A 22,212-nucleotide genomic window follows, 5' to 3' on the forward strand; every position below is an offset into this window, starting at 1 on the left:
TATAAAATTGCAAGCTACTTGTCATTGCTTTAAGAATACTGTACTACTGTCTAAACATATAATGTTGATAAGCTTTTTAGGAGAAATGCCTGCAACCTATTCAATAAATTTAAACAACGTACAGAAAGCATTTTAGCAGAATGCAATTACAAAGCATCAATCCATGCTTAACTCTTCATAACCTAGTGCATTTTGAATTTGCTGGCGTCCTTATTATTTGTGCGTTCGCTCTTTATGAATGCAGCCATTGCTGATGTTATTATGCATTACCTGGTGATAACATTGTTATGAAATCGGAGAATGCTGATTAAGAATGCAATGATCAAAACTACCTTGATATCAAGTGGTACCCCTACTTGTCCATTGTTCAACATAAGAGTGCTATCAAAATCTAGATGCCAATTCAATTTTTCCAAATTTATGGTAATCTTGAAAAGCGAATGTGACTTGCACTGTATTGTAGATGACTAAGCCAAATATTTGTAGACAGTGTATAGCAAATAATTGATCACTCTGCAAAATCTGGACAGGTATGTGTATTACAGTAGCAAGTAGTTTACAAATGCACAATTACAAAAAAAGAGCATTGATTAAAAAAAAGAATGCAACTTGTGTCCTACTCGGAGAGGTATGTTTAATTTATTTTCTGATATTTTTAAAATAGGCAGGTGTTTTCTTAAAAACCGATGCTGTCTATTCTAATTTCAACAGCAATGGAATTTGAAGAACGATATGTTTACACATTCCAAACAGTATAGAAAAATAAAATAAAGTTTTGCATAGGCATGTATTTACGGTGCTTGCTATTGGTTTGGTCATAATATTGGAAAGATTTGTCGCTTTTCGTTTGAAAAAAACAGCTTCAGAGCAATAGTAGTGTACATGCATTACATTCAATTTTAAATTCTCATACACTCTTTCAAACATTATGTAAGAGAGTATTTTTATCATTTTAAATTATACATATAGAACATGGATTCCTCTGCTCTTCGGTTTTACCGGGACACATTTGCTCTTATTGGTGCAGTATTTCTAATTTTGTGACCTTATAAATAGTAAACATCCTGGGCATATAATTTTTTGAAAAGCGTAAGACTTGGTAAATGTGCACAGCAGGAAACCCAGTGAGTGGGGAACATTTCCAGCTAGCTGCATTCACTAACACGCGAATAAGCATCCGAAAGAAACGTGGTGGTAATGGCCTGTGCTGTGGTGCTAATGTCCTGTGCTGTCGCGGATTTATTTACAGAAGTTGAACTCCTCAAGTGCATCCGAAGGTAGCACGGCGGACATGAGACCCCCCGGACTACTCAACGTTATACCACTAGAAGTGGAGAAAGAGCCAGATATAGAAGCGGAGGATGCTCTGGAACCAGAGGCATGCTTTACAGAAGGTAAGAACAATCAAATCTATGCTAACTGCTGTCATTGTGCAGTCAACTTGCCCTTTTGTGTTCCTACCCTTCTTAGCATATCTTTGTTGTTTACAACTGATGCTACTGGTGATGGATTCCTGTTGACCTTTTTTCCAAGTTAATCCCCATTGAACTAAGGGAATCTTGGAACTGGGAACAAAACAGACCCAATAAGGCGTAAAAACTATATTTCCCCAGCTATTTTGAACAGGACTTGAATGCAGCAATGAGAATGAGACCACATGTATTGTTTTCTTTTATGTATCATCCGCATGGTAATCTCATAAATTTGTAGGCCTGGACATATATGCCAAACTTGTAATGCACTTAAAAATGCAAATCTTGAATGCACTTATTGTAGCATTATTGTAGGTATGGTGACAACTCACAACTAACGGGCTGATTAGGATGTTGGGCGGAATCACTCCTGCCCGACACCGCATCGGTCATGAGACGGGCCGAAACCTGGTCGGCGTTCCCGACCAGCCCATTAGGATGCAATCAAACACTGTTAGGTCGCATTCCTATATTTGGCCGTAAACCATCCAGAATGCATGCTCCCATTGTAAAATGGGAGGTGTAGTTAATCCCTGCACCCCGTGGCAGGCACCTCATGGTGCTTGCCACGGTGTGCAGGGATCAACAGGGGGGCACTGGCCTCCAAACGGAGGCCGTGCACCTAAGGGGGCCCAGCTGGGGGCCCCAAAAGATGCTTTCTGCCATGGTTTCTATGTCAGACAGACCGGCAAGGAAACCATGTTGGAAACCATCATTGTAATCTCAAGGGTGGAAAGGCCCGCCCTTGAGATTACTACACAGCTTCTGACTGGTAGACGGGCTCTCTTAGCCCGTCAGATGCCTGCCGGAATGACAGGTTGGATTAGTTTAATCCGCCTCCATAATAATGAGGCTGTCGTAAAAATGAATCCGAGCAGCCTAAAAGGCTCTGACCGAGTGTTGGTTCCTTTTATGGGCACATCATAATCAGCCTCAATATTGGTTTGTTTCTGAATGTTTCCTGTGTCATCCTATGAAGTAGACTTGTGAGGCCTTTTCTTAGGCAGTAAGACATGATTGGGCCATATCATTTTTGGGTACGTTTGTTTAAAACTGTACTCCAGATTGGGTGTCCATCAGACTCTTGTTAGGCACTTCACTCTCTCAGAGTAGTGAGGCCAAGCAGTCAACAGTTACTCCATGAGGTGGAGGGAATTTCAGACTCTGAATCTGTAAACCAAAGCTGGTAACAATTCCATGTGTTTCTTTCTGAAAAAAAATATGTGTAACAACAGGTGAGTAAAATATTACTAACCAGTGTTGAAGTGCCTGTGCTCCTCCTTTTAACATGATGACATTGGCAAACCTCTGACTAGCATAGTTAACTTACCTATAAGTCTCAAGTACATGGTACACAAGTGTATTCAGGACCTGTATGTTGCAGCACCCATTGTGCCACCCACTACCACTGTGCGCCGAGCATGGCTAATCTCTACATGCATGGTTTCGAGACTAAGCACATCTACCCATCAGATAATCCTTTTCATGACCAATTTAAACTATGGAAGCGCTATATAGATGATATCCTGGTCATTTGGGAAGGTGACCAGGGATCTCTTGATACTTTTTCAGAATGGCTGAATACCCCTGATGGTAACCTAAGGTTTACTGGTGAATCTAACAAGGCCTTTTTAGACCTTAGACTTTACCCATATAATGGTAAGATGGGGAACAACCTTTACAACGCAACTTTTACAACGCACTACCTTTACAACGCATTTTTTACAACGCATAATCCATTACAACGCATGACATTACAACGCATGACACTACAACGCATTTTTAAAAACTACCTTTACAACGCATTCCATTACAACGCATACTACCATTACAACGCATACCTTTACAACGCATAATATTACACTACACTATCCAACACTTACCCTACTGTTGCACCCCCTGGAGTTAGAATAGTAATTTTTACCCCTATACTATCCAACACTTACCCTACTGTTGCACTCCCTGGAGTTAGAATAGTAATTTTTACCCCTATACTATCCAACACTTACCCTACTGTTGCACCCCCTGGAGTTAGAATAGTAATTGTTACCCCTATACTATCCAACACTTACCCTACTGTTGCACCCCCTGGAGATAGAATAGTAATTTTAACCCCTATACTATCCAACACTTACCCTACTGTTGCACCCCCTGGAGTTAGAATAGTAATTTTTACCCCTATACTATCCAACACTTACCCTACTGTTGCACCCCCTGGAGTTAGAATAGTAATTTTTACCCCTATACTATCCAACACTTACCCTACTGTTGCACCCCCTGGAGTTAGAATAGTAATTTTTACCCCTATACTATCCAACACTTACCCTACTGTTGCACCCCCTGAAGTTAGAATAGTAATTTTTACCCCTATACTATCCAACACTTACCCTACTGTTGCACCCCCTGGAGTTAGAATAGTAATTTTTACCCCTATACTATCCAACACTTACCCTACTGTTGCACCCCCTGGAGTTAGAATAGTAATTTTTACCCCTATACTATCCAACACTTACCCTACTGTTGCACCCCCTGGAGTTAGAATAGTAATTTTAACCCCTATACTATCCAACACTTACCCTACTGTTGCACCCCCTGGAGTTAGAATAGTAATTTTTCCCCCTATACTATCCAACACTTACCCTACTGTTGCACCCCCTGGAGTTAGAAAAGTAACTTTTACCCCTATACTATCTAATACTTACCTTAAATGCAATTTAATATTATGCGTTGTAATAATATGCGTTGTAAAGGTAGTATGCGTTGTAATGGAAATGCGTTGTAAAGGTAGTTTTTAAAAATGCGTTGTAGTGTCATTCGTTGTAATGTCATGCGTTGTAAAAGTGTGCGTTGTAACGACATACATCCGGTAAGATACACACGGAATTATATCAAAAGCCTATGGCCAGGAATTCTCTGTTAAGTTATCACAGTTTCCATCCACGGGCACTTCTTACGAATCTGCCTGTTGGCCAGTTCCTTACATTGAGACGTAATTGCACCGATCTGGCTAACTATAAAAAACATGCCACCAAACTGAGTGAAGAATTGACCGTACGACATAACCCAGTACCGTAGATTAAAAGAGCCTCCAAAAGAGCCCGTAATAATGATAGAGGGGCCCTTCTAGAAACCTATATGAAACCACAAATGGAAAGAATGGTCTGTGTTACGACGTTTAGCAATTTGACAGTGAATATCAAAAAAGCTATAAATGCAAATTGGCACATTCTCAATACTGGCAATTTGACACTTGATCGCCCACTCTTTGCATTAAAACGCAGTAGCAATCTGCAGGATTTGATGGTGCATATTAGACCCAGAACTGAGACCTGTCAGATTAGACAAATGACATTGTGGAATTCGGAGCCAGTGATTGGACATTTCCCATGTGGATCTTGTTCGGTGTGTCCATTCACTAAACATGTTACAGAGGTAGATATTCTGTCAGATAAACCCTGGAAACTGAATAAACATACCAATTGTAACTCAAGTGGAGTGATCTATATGATCAAGTGTCCTTGTTCATTGATCTACATTGGTATGACCACACGGAAAGTCCGTCAGCGGATTACAGAACATCGTAGTTCTTTTCGATGTAAAAAAACCAATACACGCATGACCAAACACTATCTAGAGAAGGGACACACCGAGAACGATCTACAATGGGTGATCATCGACAAACCCCATTATGATATCCACATGGGTCCTCTAGAATCTGTACTATTTCGCCGCGAACAGCGGTGGGTGTTCCGTACCAAAAGCCACATCAGAGGCCTAAATGAGGACATCCCTTGGGGGTCTTTATAATCTATCCCAGAGAGGCCTGTCTGGATATTGTGGATATTTAAAGACAGGGTTCGTATTTACTACACTGTTCGCTTAATACACTGTTCGTCACGATATACCTTGGGACCATGTCCGAAATGCCTGTCTTCTATGTAGAGACCAATATATTATTGTATTTCCCCTCATCTATACAATATTTAACATCCTAATGAATAGTGCACCCACTACATGTAAAGACAAGGCCATGTGATCGTGTTATGGATACATAGACTGCCGCCTCCCTCTGTGCGCGTGTGTATATATATATATATATATATTATATATACATAACTATACATGATTGCCCTCTCTTTCCTCTTTTTTGATGAAACCATACATTTGAGTGATCGTGTCTGAGGTGAGCTGTATGCGTGTGACCACCTTTTGTAATGTATTTTTACGTATTTTTATGTAACGTACGTTATTACTATTATTATTTGTCTGACAGACTTCGCCCTTTATATGGGGTGCTTGTGCGGTTGTTGGCCGGCACCGCAGATCTTTTTTCGTCTTGGTGTAGTCCGATTGATCATCTGGAACTACATCTCCCATGGGTCCCTTGACCCGGAAGTGAATGTTTACACTTCCGGGCCGTCTTAACACCACGTAGGTTCAGTGGTGCGATAAAAAGACTTCGTAAACAATCGGGATTCCCCTTGGGCTGTTGCCACGACAGGACATGACACAGTTTATCTACAGGTAACGGTGGGACGATGTGCATGTTTCGGGCTTTCTCAGATTTTAAATTAGTTAAGTCCTGCAACACACGTTAAGGACGAATTCTGATAGCTACTAACGCTACCATTTGGGGCATGGGAGTTCTGTGTAGTGCCTTCCTTGAACCGGTCATCTTTCAGCAATTTTGTTGGTATTGAGACCGTATGATATGAATTTTTAAGGGATATTATGTTCTCAGGTACTTTGCTTTGGGTCTTTATATGAGGATTCTGTATAGATACTTAGCTTATGAGACAGACTGTGTAAAAGTATTATGTGGTGTGATCCTAATTTGGGTGAAATGACATTATTTTTGTCTGGTAATGAGATGATCATCCATATATTGGACTATACAATTTAATCTAATTAGTGTTTCATTCAGTCTTTGGAAGGAGTCTGACCTGTCTTTTCTAATGCTTTCTCGATTATTTATTTTGTGCTTATGTGTGTTTGTTTCACCCTCATAAAACTGTGATCTGAGGCAATACTCCCTTAAAGGTGGAGGTAAATTAATATTACCCCCGAGGTGAGTGATGTTACGTACCTGTTCACTTTTTTATGAAGATATCACGTGTGAAGTTTTGCTCTCACGTGTGTGGTGTTTGTGCAGGGAGTACACTATGGTTGAAATTCACAATAATTATGTTGTTTATATATGTTTTTGTAGACACTGGACCGGACTGCAGCTGGTGCCATTGTCCTAGAATTACCATAACAAACTAAGTATGGTCTTTTTATTTTTCCATATATTTCACAGATTTTTTAGCGGAGTGACAACGTTGGAGGTCCAGATGAATGCCGTGAATTTATTATCAATTGGCAGAAACATGTCGACCATTAACTAACAGGACATTATTTCAGTCCTGTATCACCTGCTTTTAATCTTAGCCCATGGGGATAATCATTAAACTTTTTATGTCACCCAGGAGCTATTTTTAATGCACTTTTTTTGTTTTGTATTGTGCACTCTGCCCCTCACTCCCATTGCCTATATTGGCAACCCTTGAAAACACCTCACGTTCCTCTCTTACTTCCTTTTAGAGAGTTGTAGCCCACACTTCATACCTTGCGGTTGCAGTGTGTAAGAGGGGACACAATGATGAAGCATGTCACCTTTGGGTGAGTGAGGGTTCTCGTCTTTATAAATAAATACTTTTTTCCTTCTTGTTTTTCTCTTTGGTGCTCTCTGCTAAGTGACACAGTAGTGGCCCATTTCTGGTTACTAGCATCTCTTTACTCTTTGTGAGATAGCCACCCACTACAGTGACAGTGTGAACATGATTGCAGGCCTACCATGTTGGCTGAGCTTTTTTAAACTACAATTCAACTAGTAAAAAAAACCTTTTGAAAAGGCTTAAACCTTCCTTTTAAATATACAATATATAATAAGTCAATTCTAAGTAGCTCTTACTCACAAAAGTCAGGGTGCATTATATTTAAAAATAGGATATGCAAAAATGTATTTTCTCTGTAGCAGGGTTGGCTGCTTTATGGGTAAGCATTGAGATGCTATATTACATTTAATAATGTTATCTCCAACTAAGAAAGCGATACCAAAGGGGATGATGGCCAGAGCGTTTGAGCAAATCAAACACTCACCCCCAGTCAACTGATCTGGGTTTAATCCATCATCATTCTTTAGCTCACTCCACCACCCCAGTTCAGACATGGCCATATGCAAGTCAGTCTGACCCTGTGCCTCATGGGAATAGTCCAGACCGAACAGCCAAGCCAAGTCTTCCCTGGACCGGAAACAAGCATCCTGGGACCGGTTTCTGGTTCATAACCCTCATCAGCCAGGCTATCTTGAATCCAGTGGCAAAGTGAGCACGGGACCCATATCTGGGCATACACCCTGCCAACTTAGGGCGAACAAAGCGATACCAAAGGAGATGATGGACGGAGCGGTTAATCAAATCAAACACTCACCCCCAGTCAACTGATCTGGGTTTAATCCATCATCATTCTTTAGCTCACTCCACCACCCCAGTTCAGACATGGCCATATGCAAATCAGTCGAACCCTGTGCCTCATGGGAACAGTCCAGCCCGAACTACCAAGCCATGTCTTCCCTGGACTGGAAACAAGCATCCTGGGACCGGTTTCAGATTCATAACCCTCATCAGCCAGGCTATCTTGAATCCAGTGGCAAAGTGAGCAAGGGACCCACATCGGGGCATACCCTGCCAACTTAGGGTGAACAAAGCGATACCAAAGGGGATGATGGACGGAGCGTTTGAGCAAATCAAACACTCACCCCCAGTCAACTGATCTGGTTTAATCCATCATCATTCTTTAGCTCACTCCACCACCCCAGTTCAGACATGGCCATATGCAAATCAGTCGAACCCTGTGCCTCATGGGAACAGTCCAGCCCGAACTACCAAGCCATGTCTTCCCTGGACTGGAAACAAGCATCCTGGGACCGGTTTCAGATTCATAACCCTCATCAGCCAGGCTATCTTGAATCCAGTGGCAAAGTGAGCAAGGGACCCACATCGGGGCATACCCTGCCAACTTAGGGTGAACAAAGCGATACCAAAGGGGATGATGGACGGAGCGTTTGAGCAAATCAAACACTCACCCCCAGTCAACTGATCTGGTTTAATCCATCATCATTCTTTAGCTCACTCCACCACCCCAGTTCAGACATGGCCATATGCAAATCAGTCTGACCCTGTGCCTCATGGAAACAGTCCAGCCCGAATTGCCAAGCCATGTCCATCAATTGTGTGTCTTTTGCTTTCTCGCCCTAAGTTCACCGGGTATGCCTAGACATCGGTCCCGGGCTCACTGTGCCACTGGATTCAAGCTATTCTGTCTGAAGAGGGGTGAAACCCCGAAACCGGTCCTAGGATGCTTGTTTCCAAGCCAGGGAGGACCTGGCTTGGCAGTTCGGGTGGACTGTTCCTATGAGGCACAGGGTCAAGACTGATTTGCATATGGCCAGGTCTACACTGGGGTGGCATGGTGAGCAAAAGAATGATGGATTTAACCCAGATCTTTTGACTGGGGGAGAATGTTTTGATTTGTTCTGCATTCCAGCCATCAATTGTGTGTCTTTTGCTTTCTCGCCCTAAGTGTGCCGGGTATGCCTAGACATAGGTCCCGGGCACACTGTGCCACTGGATTCAAACTATTGTGGCTGAAGAGGGGTGAAACTCCGAAATCGGTCCTAGGATGATTGTTTCCGGTCCAGGGAGGATCTGGCTTGGCAGTTCGGGCTGGACTGTTCCCATGAGGCACAGGGTCAAGACTGATTTGCACATGGCCAGGTCTAAACTGGGGTGGCATGGTGAGCAAAAGAATGATGGATTTAACCCAGATCTTTTGACTGGGGGAGAATGTTTTGATTTGTTCTGCATTCCGTCCATCAATTGTGTGTCTTTTGCTTTCTCGCCCTAAGTGCGCCGTGTATGCCTAGACATAGGTCCCGCGCTCACTGTGCCACTGGATTCAAGCTATTCTGGCTGAAGAGGGGTGAAACCCCGAAACCGGTCCTAGAATGCTTGTTTCCGGTCCAGGGAGGATCTGGCTTGGCAGTTCGGGCTGGACTGTTCCCATGAGGCACAGGGTCAAGACTGATTTTCATATGGCCAGGTCTAAACTGGGGTGGCATGGTGAGCAAAAGAATGATGGATTTAACCCAGATCTTTTGACTGGGGGAGAATGTTTTGATTTGTTCTGCATTCCATCCATCAATTGTGTGTCTTTTTCTATCTCCAACTAAGAAGCAGCTACAAATTTCATTTTGGGACTTTTTGAAACATTTATTACAAGTCAAATTCACTGGTGAAATTGGATTTTTTAAAAATATTTTGGAAAAGGTACTTGTAGAATATTACCCTTATCCTCTGGAGGCACATTTGCATAAGCTCTAACTGTCACCCAGGAGCTGAATAGCCCCCTAGATGAGGTGTGAGCTTTGTCCCAGACATGAAACAAAGGCCTTGAATGGTGGGATATGTTCTGTTGGTTTGGCAGGATGATCACCTGAGCTGTGTCCAGGAACTTGATTAACTTCAAAGAGACCTACCATCTCACTGGAAAATGTTAGTTGACACCTGGGCATGGCCCTTCTTTGTTCCGCACCCAGCCAGGCAGGCATGAATCCCAGTGGGAGAGGAACTGCACCAAGAACTCATTTAGAGTGACCACGGAGGAGAAGTTACTCATTTTCCCTAACCACCCCTCAGGAGTGAGCACATAGACTCTGCACAAGAGGAGAAGGGTTTCACCATCTTGGATATAGGCAGAAAGTGGCACTGTGGGATTTTTTGCGGTAGCGCACACAGTAAGTACTGCAAAAGTGGGTAGGATTGGCCCTAGGAACCTTTACCGAATTGGTTAGTGAGGAGCCGGGAGTCACCCTCGCCCACAGGCTGATGCCAGGCATAAATGTGACACCTGCGGTGCTCTACTCAGATCAGTTTCTGGACCTGTGGAAGAACAAAAGAGGACTGGACCTGTTGCCTCTGACTTGAGATGAGCCTACACGACTAGACCTGTATCCCCTCCTGGACCCAAGACGAAGACGTTCAAGCTACAGGAACACAAGCTACAAGAGGTATTTTTTGCAACTTCCAAGCTGACCAATTCCAACTGGACTTGCCCTGGGCCCCTAAGCTGGCCTGTTTTGGAGTGAGTCTTGACTTCTAAGTTCTGTCCCCAAGGTCCTGGGCACGTGACTGGTGTGTAAGTTTACTCCTATCTTTCCCTGAAATCTGGAATTTAGAAATATTTTACCTCCAACGACCTCTGGAGGACAGAGACTGACCTGCCAAGCTGATCCAACAAAGGTGCAGTGCAGTGAGCCAAAAATTTGGTTTGCTCCCACCAGAGCTTTTCTGTAGATGCCAATCCGATTCAGCAGCACCTTGTGGAGAAGGTATCTGGCCTCCTGGAGCTCTCTTCAAAGGTGCCAAAAGTATCTGTGTGTGAAATTTAAATTTCTCCCTCTCTGAGTTTTTATGCCCAAAATCAACAACTTCACCGACCTCTCACCCAGTGGCTATTTGGCGATGTGGAGCCATAACCAGCCACAGCCTTGCTAAGACTAAGTCCAAAGGTAAAACTTCCAACTGGGCCGAACCTGGTTTCTGTATACAATCAGCGCTCCATCGTCGTGGGCTTAACTTACACCTTTGTACTGGTTCAGAGCAATCACATGACCGCAGTTGGTGCGGCATGCTTCTTGATGAAATTTTAAATCTTAAACTTCGAAAATTAAAAACCCCAGTTTCCTATGGATTTTACGCATCATTTTATATTTTAATATGTACTATATTTTTCTAAATTGGTTTTGGATTTCTCTTGTGTTATGTTTTGACTTTATTACTGTTTTAGTACTGCGTAAATACTTTACACATGGCCTCTACGTTAAGCCTGTCTGCTCTGTGCCATACCTACCAGCTGGGTGAGCTCAGGTTAATTGGGTCTTTGAGGGTCTCAACCTGGCAAGGGTTGTGGTTATTACTTGACATGGCTACTCACCGCCCTGATCTAACGCCCCATTTTCTTATAGTACACTTAAAATTTGATACACAATGAAAATGACGAGGTCTTAGTACCTTCTATACACAAGGCACACTCCCAAATTATTTTGTAGCTCCCTTATGCTAATCTACAAAATTGAACCTATGACCATTGTTAGCAATTGGTCAATGTCTTGGGTTGTTGTGGTAATGTTTCTCTTGAGCATTGTTAGCGGAAGATACATTTTGAAGGAGGAGATACAAGCAGTGACCAAGGTGTCCGGGCTTTCCTTTGATCCAGCCTTTTGTGGTACCTACGAATGCTCTTAAGTAAATTCATTAAAAGAACAAAGGTCCCTAAAACAAGTTAAAATCACAGTTAATAAAGAAATAAATCAAATCGGGTGGAAATACAAAATACAAAGGAAACACAATTAAATAAACAAAAGGAACTGGAATAATGTGTGACATAAAAAATGGTTAGTAACAAATAAATCTACAGCATAACTTTTGCCCCATGTTCATTACTTTATGCATTTTAATAGGATCAGTTCACAAGAGTCGACGATGTTACACAACAACAGTATTATCATCAGGACATTTACAACTCATGCCTGAGTATGTCATACTCAATGGTAAGAGAGAAGAACTGAAAGAAAAGATAAGGAAGGAAAAGGAAGGAGAATTAGTTGTCATCAAGATGATATCTATATGAATACTACGGTCATACACACATCCAGGGGTGAGATGCATGAGGTGTCTAGGACCAAGCATACATGGGGCCCTTTCAAGTCAATAAGGGAGTGCTCGCCATGCAAAGAACCTAAGGCGGGAACTAGGCTATCTTAATTACCTGGAATATAAACAATGCTACAGTGGATGCGAAAATACTAGCACTGGCAGTCAGGTAAGGATAACTTCCCAGGGTAAAACCTGGAAATGGAAGTTTAAAGACTTGGGGCCAATACTGTCCCAGTAAAACATTAGATACTAGGCATAAAGAATTACCAGAGAATAAGCTCATGTGTTCATAAAACACCCGAATTGCGGTGGGCACCAGAGTTTCAGAATGAACCATGCGTGCATTAGAATAATGCAGGTATGCAGAGAATCGTGTAGAAAAACATCTGTCTCAGGGGCTGTCAATCAGAAATAGGAGGAAATTACCAGGAGGAATCCATTATGTTGCCAAAAATATTTTAAGGGAATGTTGTAAACAATTGCCTAGTGTAAGGAAAATGCAATGGCAGGCCACTGAACGAGTTAACCATTGACTATCTTCAGGACCTGCCTCCTCATCATTACCACTCTTATATGCATATTCTCAGCAAACCTTATCATGTTATAGTTTCCTTGAGATTCGTAGGTAGAAATTCGAACCGGAAGTTGGTCATTGAATCAACTGATTTTGGCTTATTCTATGATCTATTTTCTCTAATGGTTTTCTAAAGCATTCCTTAGCCAACAGGCTTTAGTGCACTTTACACTAAACAGAATTATATAACATGCACCAGAAACAAAACTGAAAATCAGTTTACAAGGAAAAAGAAAGGAATGAGAGTTAAAACACATATATCTTTTTAGGGGTAATTCTTGATATGAATGACTATGTTCGTTTAGAAATAACATGAAGAGGCAAAACATTTCCTGAAGGCGCGTAACATGAGCAAGTTAAATCCAGTTGAAGGGAGTTTCAGATTAAGTTTGCTGGCCCTGAAAAGGTCTGACGTCAGGGAATCTCAATTTAGGGTTTAAAATGTACAGTGAGTTTCGTCTCTTTCAATTCAATTCGATTCAAGGCACTGCTACAGCACACAGCTGCTTCCGAAGAAGCACCCCGGTGCAAGCGGTAAGCTCAGGGAAAAGAAGACGGCATAAAAAAGGGTCAAACCTATTAACCTACTAGGTAGGAGCCAAAAAGCAGGGTTTTAGACTATGGGCCTGATTTAGATCTTGGCAGATGGTTTACTCCATCACAACGGTGATGGATATCTCGTCTGCCGAAATATGAATCCCATTATATCCTATGGGATTTACATTTCGGTGGGCAGGATATCTGTCACAGTTGTGTCGGAGTAACCTGTTTGCCGCCAAGATGTAAATCAGGCCCTATGTCTGAAGCAGGATTCAGAGGCACCAAAGACTGAGTGGCAGTGCATCGATAGTTCAAAGCCAGGTGAGTGAAAGAACTACCACCTCTTCTTACTTTGTGAATGTGAGGAACTTGGAGCAGTTTCATATTATTAGATGTTTAATTTGAGAAAAGGGCTTCAGTCTTCTACTGAGGTGCAAAGGATCATTGTGAATAAAGGCTTAAACTGGATCCACTTGAAGACGGCGAGTCAATGAAAATGGCGGAGATGATGAGAAACGGAGGAATCTTCAAGATTAGTCATACAACGGAGTTCTGGATAGTTTGAAACCGTTGATTTAGGAAAGGAGGCAGAACTAAATTAAGGATATTGGCATATTCCAGTCTGGGCATAACCAAGGCATGGACAATTGTTTTCTGACAATCCTCCAAAACCATGTGGAGCATCCTCAGGAGAGCCCTCTGGGTGGCAAAGGAAGTGGCGGATGAAGACTAGATTTGAGGCTCAAAAGTAAGATTGGAATCAAATGTTATCCCAAGGTACCTCACAACCAGAGCTGGGGGGGACGAAGGTGCACCTAATTCTGAAGGCCACCAACTACTAGCATCCGCTGAAGACTTGATGCCAAAGAAAAGTATCTTTGTTTCTTTGGAATTAAGTTTCAAGCAGTTTCCATTTATCCATTCCACAATTGCCTTCAAGCAGGGCTTCAAAGAACTCAAGATTGCTGGTGCGTTTTCATGAAAGGCCAGGAAGAGCTGGGTGTCATCCGAGTAGGAGGCTGTCCGCACCCCCCAGGACTCAACAAGTTTAGGCAGAGTCTCCAGGTAGATACTAAAATGGGTCGGGCTGAGTGCCGAACCCTGAGGCACCTCGCACTCTAGAGGCTTGGATGAAGAGGTGAAAGAAGTCAGGAAGACTGCTTGAGAGCTGTCTTTCAAACAGGAATTGAGCCAGAGCAGAGCTTGGTCTCTAATCTTCTTGAGTCTGACCAACTCAATAGAATAGGAACCAGTATCGAATGGCAAGAACAAATCTAAAAGCATGACCATTACTGGGGTGCTCCAGTCAAGATTTTACGTAATGAATTCTGAAACCTCGAGTAGGGCTGACTCAGTACTGTAACCTTCACGAAAACCAGATTGTGAGTTATGCAGAAGGAGGTTAGGCTCGAGAAAGTAAGATAACTGCCTGACTTTTGAGTCAGCAGGCAGATTTTTTAACAAAGAGCTTGTTTCCAATTTTTAGGAACCATTGCTGATTCAAGAGAAGTATTCATCAGTTTGTGAATGACGGGGTTGACCACAGTGGTGGCATGATTTAGAATCGCAGGAGGACATGGGTATAAAGGGAAACCAGATTTGCATAATGTGAGATCTGCCACTGAGTCTTCCAGTGAAATTAGCTCAAACCTTGTGAGAATAGTGTCTGGTTGAGTAGGAACTGAATCCCCTGCCCCTAAGGGACCTGTGTAGTGAATTGCTTGTAAATGTTCTGGATTTTCTTTAAAAAGAACTCCAACAGCTCTTGACATAGCTCTCATGAAGGGGAAGGAACATTTTCTTTAGCAATGGGAGAGAGGAAGGAATTTACAATTTTGAAAAGCACACAAAGTTTGTTAGCTGCATCAGAAATGGAGAAGGCAATAAATGATTTTTGAGCTTTCATATGGCGATACGGTAACTTTTCAAACACGGTCTAGTTAACTGCTTTAGCCTGTATAACATAAACCAACCTCCATCTCCGCGCTATAGGGTTTTACAGCCTTAAGTGTATCAGAAAACCATTGTGCAGAAGCTTTAGATCTGTTAGGATTCAGGGTTTATTGGGGAGCGATATTATCCAGTGCACAGATTAGCCAGCTATTGAGACTGGTAACATCTGATTCCAAAATTTTGACTAAATTCAAAAGGGATGACTGTAACATCTCCACAAGTAGTGCTTCAGAGATTTTATGCCATGTTCCATTAAGTCGTCTTAAGCAGATCCTGTGCCAGGCAAGGAGCAGGGAAATAAACACTGAAATGATCCAGAAAAATGGTCAGACCAAGGGAGTTTCAGTGCAGGATCAACCCTAACTGTAGAAGGGTTAAGAGAGAATAAGATGAAGAGTGTGAACTGCTTTATGAGTGGGCTCCATTACAGATTGTTCCAAATTAAAACCTCCGGAAGAGGCCAGGAATTGCTGCGCAGGTCTGTTATTCTGGTCGTTGACATGCAGATTAAATTCCCCAAGTACCTTAAAATTAACATGCAGAGAAGACAGTTGAATCAGTGAGTCGGAAAGTAATTTTAAGGAGTCAGCCGAAGTGGAAAGGATGAAATAGAAAAGAGCTCCAGACAGGACTTCCCATATGCGTGAAGGGTGAAACCACAGACAGGACAATCAGAATCCTCCCTGCTCATCTGCCTCTGCCAGATCACAGACATGATTACAGGTGGTAGCGTGGAGGATAAGCAACTCATCTCTAGGATAAGATAGCAAGGGGGCATTGTGGCATAGCTTACCGGCACCGTGGCTGGCGCTGGCCAGGATCTGGAAGCGGATGGGTGAAGCCAGGCTTGCCTTTGGCTCCCCACCAGTGTGCTCGCTGCACGTCCGTGGCATGGAGGACTTTCATAAGAAGGAACAGAGTGATTCTGAAAAACTGGAGCACACCCCTGACAAAATGGTGGCTCGCAGTGGGAGCGCTAATGGGAATGCGGAAAGGAGAGCCATAGCAACGTCGCACAGGACAGGATTAAATCTGTCTAACATAACACTAAGGACTGCCAAAAAGTAATTCCAAAACTGTATTATGCGTAGATTCAAAGCGCAACTAACCCCAGGTTAGTGCAAATACAAATTCAAAGTCAGCCACCCCACTTAAAAATCAGTGCAAAACACAACAGAATAACAAGATAAAAATGAACTAAAAAATGAATTTAGCGGAGCTGGCCGGTGCATGTCCACGGCATTGAGGGCTTATATAAGAAGTGACAGAGCGATTCTGAAACACTGGAGCACAGCAAAAACAAAATTGCCGTTAAATATAATTCGTTATGTTCTCTGAACAGCGGTTAAAAAGAGAAATATGAAAGATGATATACATATTTTGATACATGAAAAATAATATATTTAAAACAAGTTAATGGTTCTGTTGTGTCACTGGTTTTTGTAAATCATTTTTCTTCAAAGATCTGTGTTTTTTTAGTAGGAGAAGTTTCACACACGCTTGAGGGATCATTTATAGGCCCTTTAATGTTTAATGAAAAACATTATTTTACAATTCCCCTTGAGGAGATTTCGTTCAACTGACATAACTGTTTGTAGCTCATAAACAAAATTGCAACTCGCAGTGGGATCGCTAATTGGAGAGTGGAGTGAGCGGGAACAATGTGGCACGGGAAAGGATTAAATCAGTCTAATACAAAGGACTAAAAACACAGCAGGGGGTCTGAGGAGGTTTTGAGGACCAGTGAGGGCAAACCCCCCAATACACAACTATGAAACACACACACAAAAAACTCTGGTTCAGGGTCGCACAAGGCGAGTGTTTGTGTGGAGCTGACTATGCTAGGAAAGAGGGTGCAGTCCCTTTTCAGGATAGTTTCCCTCACACACCAGAGGTGTCAGGCTTCATCATCGGGATACGTTCTCGCGTCACAAGCCTAGTCATGACGCAGGCTACAGCCCCCTCACTGCGAGGGAGGAACTCAGGGATGTACGCTCACATTGGGTTTCATGACCGCCCCTCATATCAAAAAAACATCCCTGAGCTCCTCCCTAACACTAAGGACTGCCAAAACTTAATTTTAAAACTGTATAAAGTATAGATTTAAAGTGCAACAATCCCCTGGTTAGGGCAAATATCTTCTGGAGCCTTTGCCTTCTAAAGGTGGAAGTCAAACTGGATCAATTTGATCTTCCCAGCTTTGTCGCACGGGAGTTCAAATAGCTAATTGTATTTTGGCATATGTTTTTTAACAAGTATGTGATCCATTAAGTTATTGAGAGAAGCATTTTGGACATGTGCTTTTGCTACTAAATAGGATAATGTCTGTTGTGAAGGATTGTTTTTCCTCTGCAGATTCTTTATTCCTTTTCATTAATTCTTTCTCCTAAATTTCCCAGGCATGACCTAAATTCCTGTACAATATTTCAGACTGTCACTGTGCTGTGAGTTGCTTCTTATGTCCCAACGTGTTGCACTAGCATTGCTAAACTGTGACTGAATGTCATAACACCCTAGTGCTCCTTCAGTTCTTTCCTCTCCCATGTGTCAGGCCCATTTGAATATAGTTACCTTTATGTTATTGTTTTCCTTCCATTGGTGAACAAAAAGGCTTTTTTAAATTAACATTGCAGCAAATTTGAAAAGGTAAAGTCCAAGACTGACCTCCATGACTACTGCAATTTTTGTTTGGGAATTCATTATGGCAGCTTAAATCATGGTGCTTACCTCACTTTGATGTCAAAGGTCTAGAGAAAATGATGGCTTTGGAAAATGTGCCTCTTGAGACTCCCAGGGCTTCCATAAGTATGGAATAACCGTTTCTTCCACCTCACTGCACCAGGATTGTCATTGAAGTGCCTAGCTGGGGTCTGTGAAAAGAAACATAAAGAAAATGTTGAAATCTCAAAGTCAATCCCTATCAATCACACATTGACATTACTTTGAGTGGAAGAAGATACATTGGACTCCTTCCACAAAGTACAAGAGTAATCTGAAACCTTTTGGATTCATTTATTAAGTGACAGAAAGAGGCAACTTTGAGTCTCGGCTTAAGGGTATCTTCAACACCAGCATTGTCATTTTCAGCATAGTTGAAATATTTTAAAGGAGAAATCTTTTTGATTGCGAGTCAGTTCTCCAATTCATCCCTCCCTCGTGCTTGTTTAAGTTCAAGTAAAGGTTTATTGAGAAATTAAAGTAGTTACAAAAAACAATACTTCGAACAGACAATCATTTACCGTTGCATAGTAAACAGAAAAGGATATTTAAGAATACTATTGATATACAAAAATCTTCAAGGTAGTAATAATATAACTTAGGAAACGATATGAATACATTCAAAGGTTCATAGATATTGCAAATAGTAGTACATGTCAAAAAATATACAATTGAAAGGGTGTAATTGGAAGTGACAAATTGAGCACAATTACAGTAAGAAGTCAGGGAGGCTTGGTAACTTCTTGCATTGAAGAAGCTGGTGAAGAAGTGTTCTTTTCTGTTGTGTTTAGAAAGTGTGTGAGAGGGGACCAGAGGTGTAATCTTTTCGTAGCTAAAGAGATAGGGTGGACAAGGGCTGTATCTAAACGATGGTTAGGGCATACCGCATACCACCATGCTAAATAGGATAATTTAGAAGAGTCTTTCCAATTTTTTTAAATCTGTTGAAATGCTACAGCCAGTAGCAAGTCAACGAGTCTTAGTTGGGGTTGATGTTCCCCCATTCCGGTGCTAAACTACCTAGGGAAATGTTGGTAAGGGAGAGGGGTGTTCTGGTATGAAAAATAACGTTGATTTGGTGCCAAACTTGTTTCCAAAATTTTAAAACATTCGTGCATGTAAATATCATGTGTTTGAAGTCAGCGTCACCTTGGAAGCATGTCCAATATGTGTTAGGATATGTGTTGTGTATCTTGTTTAGGTAAACTGGGGTGAAAAACAAACAATTGTAAATAAAGAAAAGTGTTTGTGTTTTGCTGGCCGCTCTAGAGGATTTCCTGAGTTTCATCCAAATTCTATTCCATAGAGTAATGGGCCAATTCGTTTCCAGATCAGATTCCCATGAGAGTTCTACTTTAGTTTTGTGTCTATTATCGGGAAGTGTCATTAGACGAGAATAAATATTGGAGGCCTTGGGGTTCATGAGCAAGAGATTGTGCCATGGGAATATGGGATGGGATTGTGAAGGGGGTGGAGTGGTGAGTTTCGCACGTGCCTCAATTATTGCATTCTGCAAAGTCATACATTTAGGTTTAAAGTAAGGAGGTAAATGATAAAGAGATTGCATTTGTGTAAATTGAATGGGTGAGCCTTGGTCAAGAAATTGGTGAACCCTAAGTAGACCTTTATTCCTCCATACCTTCGAGTATATGGGTTTCCCTTTAACAAGGATCAATTTATTATGCCAAATTGTGGAGTTGAGAAAAGTTTCTGAGTTGTGTGTAGCTAAGTGAGGTGCAATAGATAATAGTTTACTTGATTGCTTAATTATGGGAGTAGAGAGTTTTTGTGGCTTCCGGGTAAAGGAAAGGTATTCCTGGAATGAGAAAGGGGTTAAAAATGAGAGTTCGAGATCCACCCAAAGAGGTCTAGTTTCAGATTGAGTAGTAATCCAATTTGATAGTTGTCTTAATTGGAAGGGGAAAATTAACCCCTCCTTCGGATTTTGATCTAGTTAATTTTTGTTGCGCCATTCGTGATTTTTTAGCATTCCATAAAAAGGAAGTTAGATTGGAATACATTTTTGAAAAGAAGTTTGATGGACAGGATGTTGGTATGTTAGAAAGGATGTATAGGACTATAGGTGTGAGCATCATTTTAATAGTGTCTAAACGACCCCACCAAGATAAATGGAGGTGGTGCCATCTTGCATTTAGTGATTTAAGTTTGGCAGAGCACTTATCAATGTTTAGAGAAATGGATGTTTTAATGGAGGAAGTGAACCAGATGACGAGATATTTTATATGTTTAGAGTTCCAGGCGAAATTAAAAATCTTAAAATCCTCCTTGAAGGTGTATTTAGTAAGGGTAAAATTTCGCATTTCCCTTTGTTCAATTTATAACCTGACACCAGACCATAATTTTCCACTTCTCCTAGAAAAGGATTGTGGTTGGGAAAGAAAAACTAGAATATCGTCAGCGGATGCTGCTAATTTAATTTGTTGAGGGTTCGAGACAAAGCCTGTGATGGAATGATTTTGGCAAATTTTTGACAGGAAGGGATCTAAAGCTAAATTAAAAAGAAAAGGTGATAAGGGGCAACCCTGACGAACACTTTGTTTGAGACTGAAATAAGGAGAGGTAAGACCATTAGTTGATATTGCAGCTTTGGGATCCGAGTAAAGTAGGGAAATTAAGGATATGATTTTTGGTCCAAAACCGAACCATTTGAGAGCGTGGAAGATAAATGGCCAATAAACCCGGTCAAAGGATTTTTCTGCGTCTAACACAATTGCTGCCAGAGAATCCAAATAATGTGATGATTTGAATATAATGTAAAAAAATAGACGCGTGTTATCTATGATACTGCAAGCTTTGAAAAAACCTGATTGTTCCTTATCAAGTAACAGTGGAAGATGCGGTTCTAGTCTTAGAGCTAAAGCTTTGGATTTTTTTTTATAATCTACGTTTACTAAGGAAATGGGTATATAATTTTTGCAAAAGCGTAAGTCCTTATCATCTTTTGGTATTAGACAGATCAAGGCTTCAGAAAAAGAGCCAATGGATTTACGTTAAGTGATATAGGAAGAAATAAGAGAATATAAGTGTGAGAGTAATAAATGAGCAAAGTGTAGGTACAATTCCACTGTAAAGCCATCAGGGCCAGGTGGCTTTGTCTTTTTTAAGGGTTCTTTAAGCGTTGAAAAGTTCTGTTTGTGTAAGATCTGAGTCCAGAATTGTTAAATCCATCTGGGGATTGATGCGTTTTTGAATTGTGGAAAAGTAATGGGAAAGGTCTGTATCTGAAGGTGTACTTTCTGGTGTGTAAAGGGACTTATAGAAGTGTACAAATTCTTGGAGAATTTCAGGGTCTTTAAGTTTTGGTATTTGATTGTCATCTATAATGGAATCAATGTGAAGTTTTGTTGTTTGATTTTCAAATATACGTCCAGAAGTTTGCCGGACTTATTTTGGCCCCCATAGTACTTAGCTGAGGATTTAAGTAAATATAAGGAGGCCTGTTTAGTGGTTGATACATTAAAGGGGATCTTTGCATTAATGAGATCCTTGAGAGATTCCTTTGATTTGGAGGTATGAAAAGAGTGTTCGAGTTTTTTAATCTTATCCAGAAGTGTATTGTGTGTTATGCGGAAAGCTTTGCGTTTGTTTGATACGAATCTAATAATAAAGTCTCTAGCAGCAGCTTTGAAGGCATCCCATACTGTGTGAAAGGAAACATCTGTTGTTAGATTAATAGAGAAAAACTCTTGAGAGAAGGATACAAAAGACGAGTTAAATTTAGGATCCAGGAGTAAAGAGTTATTGAAACACCATTTTTGGGGGGATGTGGAGTGGCTTAGAAGGTCCAATTGAATCGAAACAGGAGCATGATCTTAAATAAGTGTAGGGCCTATATCAGCAGAGCTTAGGGATTGAGAATTGTTTAGTGAAATAAAAATATGGTTGATTCGGGATTGTGTTTGGTGTGGATGAGAGAAAAAAGAGCATTCTCTTGTAGATGGGTTACAAAGGCGCCATGAGTCTAATACATTTCTTTGTTCAATGGTTTGTATGAAAGCTTAGTGCGCTGCATTTGAGGTAAAATGGGAGTTAGAGTTTCTGTCTACGAATGGATCCATCACTTGATTACAATCGCCTGCAAGGATGAAGTTATCTGACGGATATTTGAGTAACAATTGGGAGGTGCGTGACCAGAAAACAACGTCGCCATTGGCAGGGGCATAAACATTGAGCAATG

The 22,212-nt window shown here is 41.4% G+C and overlaps 1 protein-coding gene across 3 annotated transcripts in view; it reads left to right on the top strand.

Moving 5' to 3' along the window:
• LOC146861238 (sodium channel protein type 2 subunit alpha-like) overlaps positions 1-22,212 on the top strand; it is a 544,972-nt gene that overhangs the window by 406,258 nt on the left and 116,502 nt on the right. For all 3 annotated transcript variants that reach the window (XM_085645392.1, XM_085645389.1, XM_085645390.1), the window contains one exon: positions 1,250-1,394. In XM_085645392.1, coding sequence (XP_085501518.1) covers positions 1,250-1,394 — 145 coding nt within the window. The remainder of the gene's footprint in view (positions 1-1,249; positions 1,395-22,212) is intronic.

Source organism: Triturus cristatus, chromosome 3_1 (genome assembly GCF_964204655.1).
Source record: "Triturus cristatus chromosome 3_1, aTriCri1.1, whole genome shotgun sequence".
NCBI lineage: Eukaryota > Metazoa > Chordata > Amphibia > Caudata > Salamandridae > Triturus > Triturus cristatus.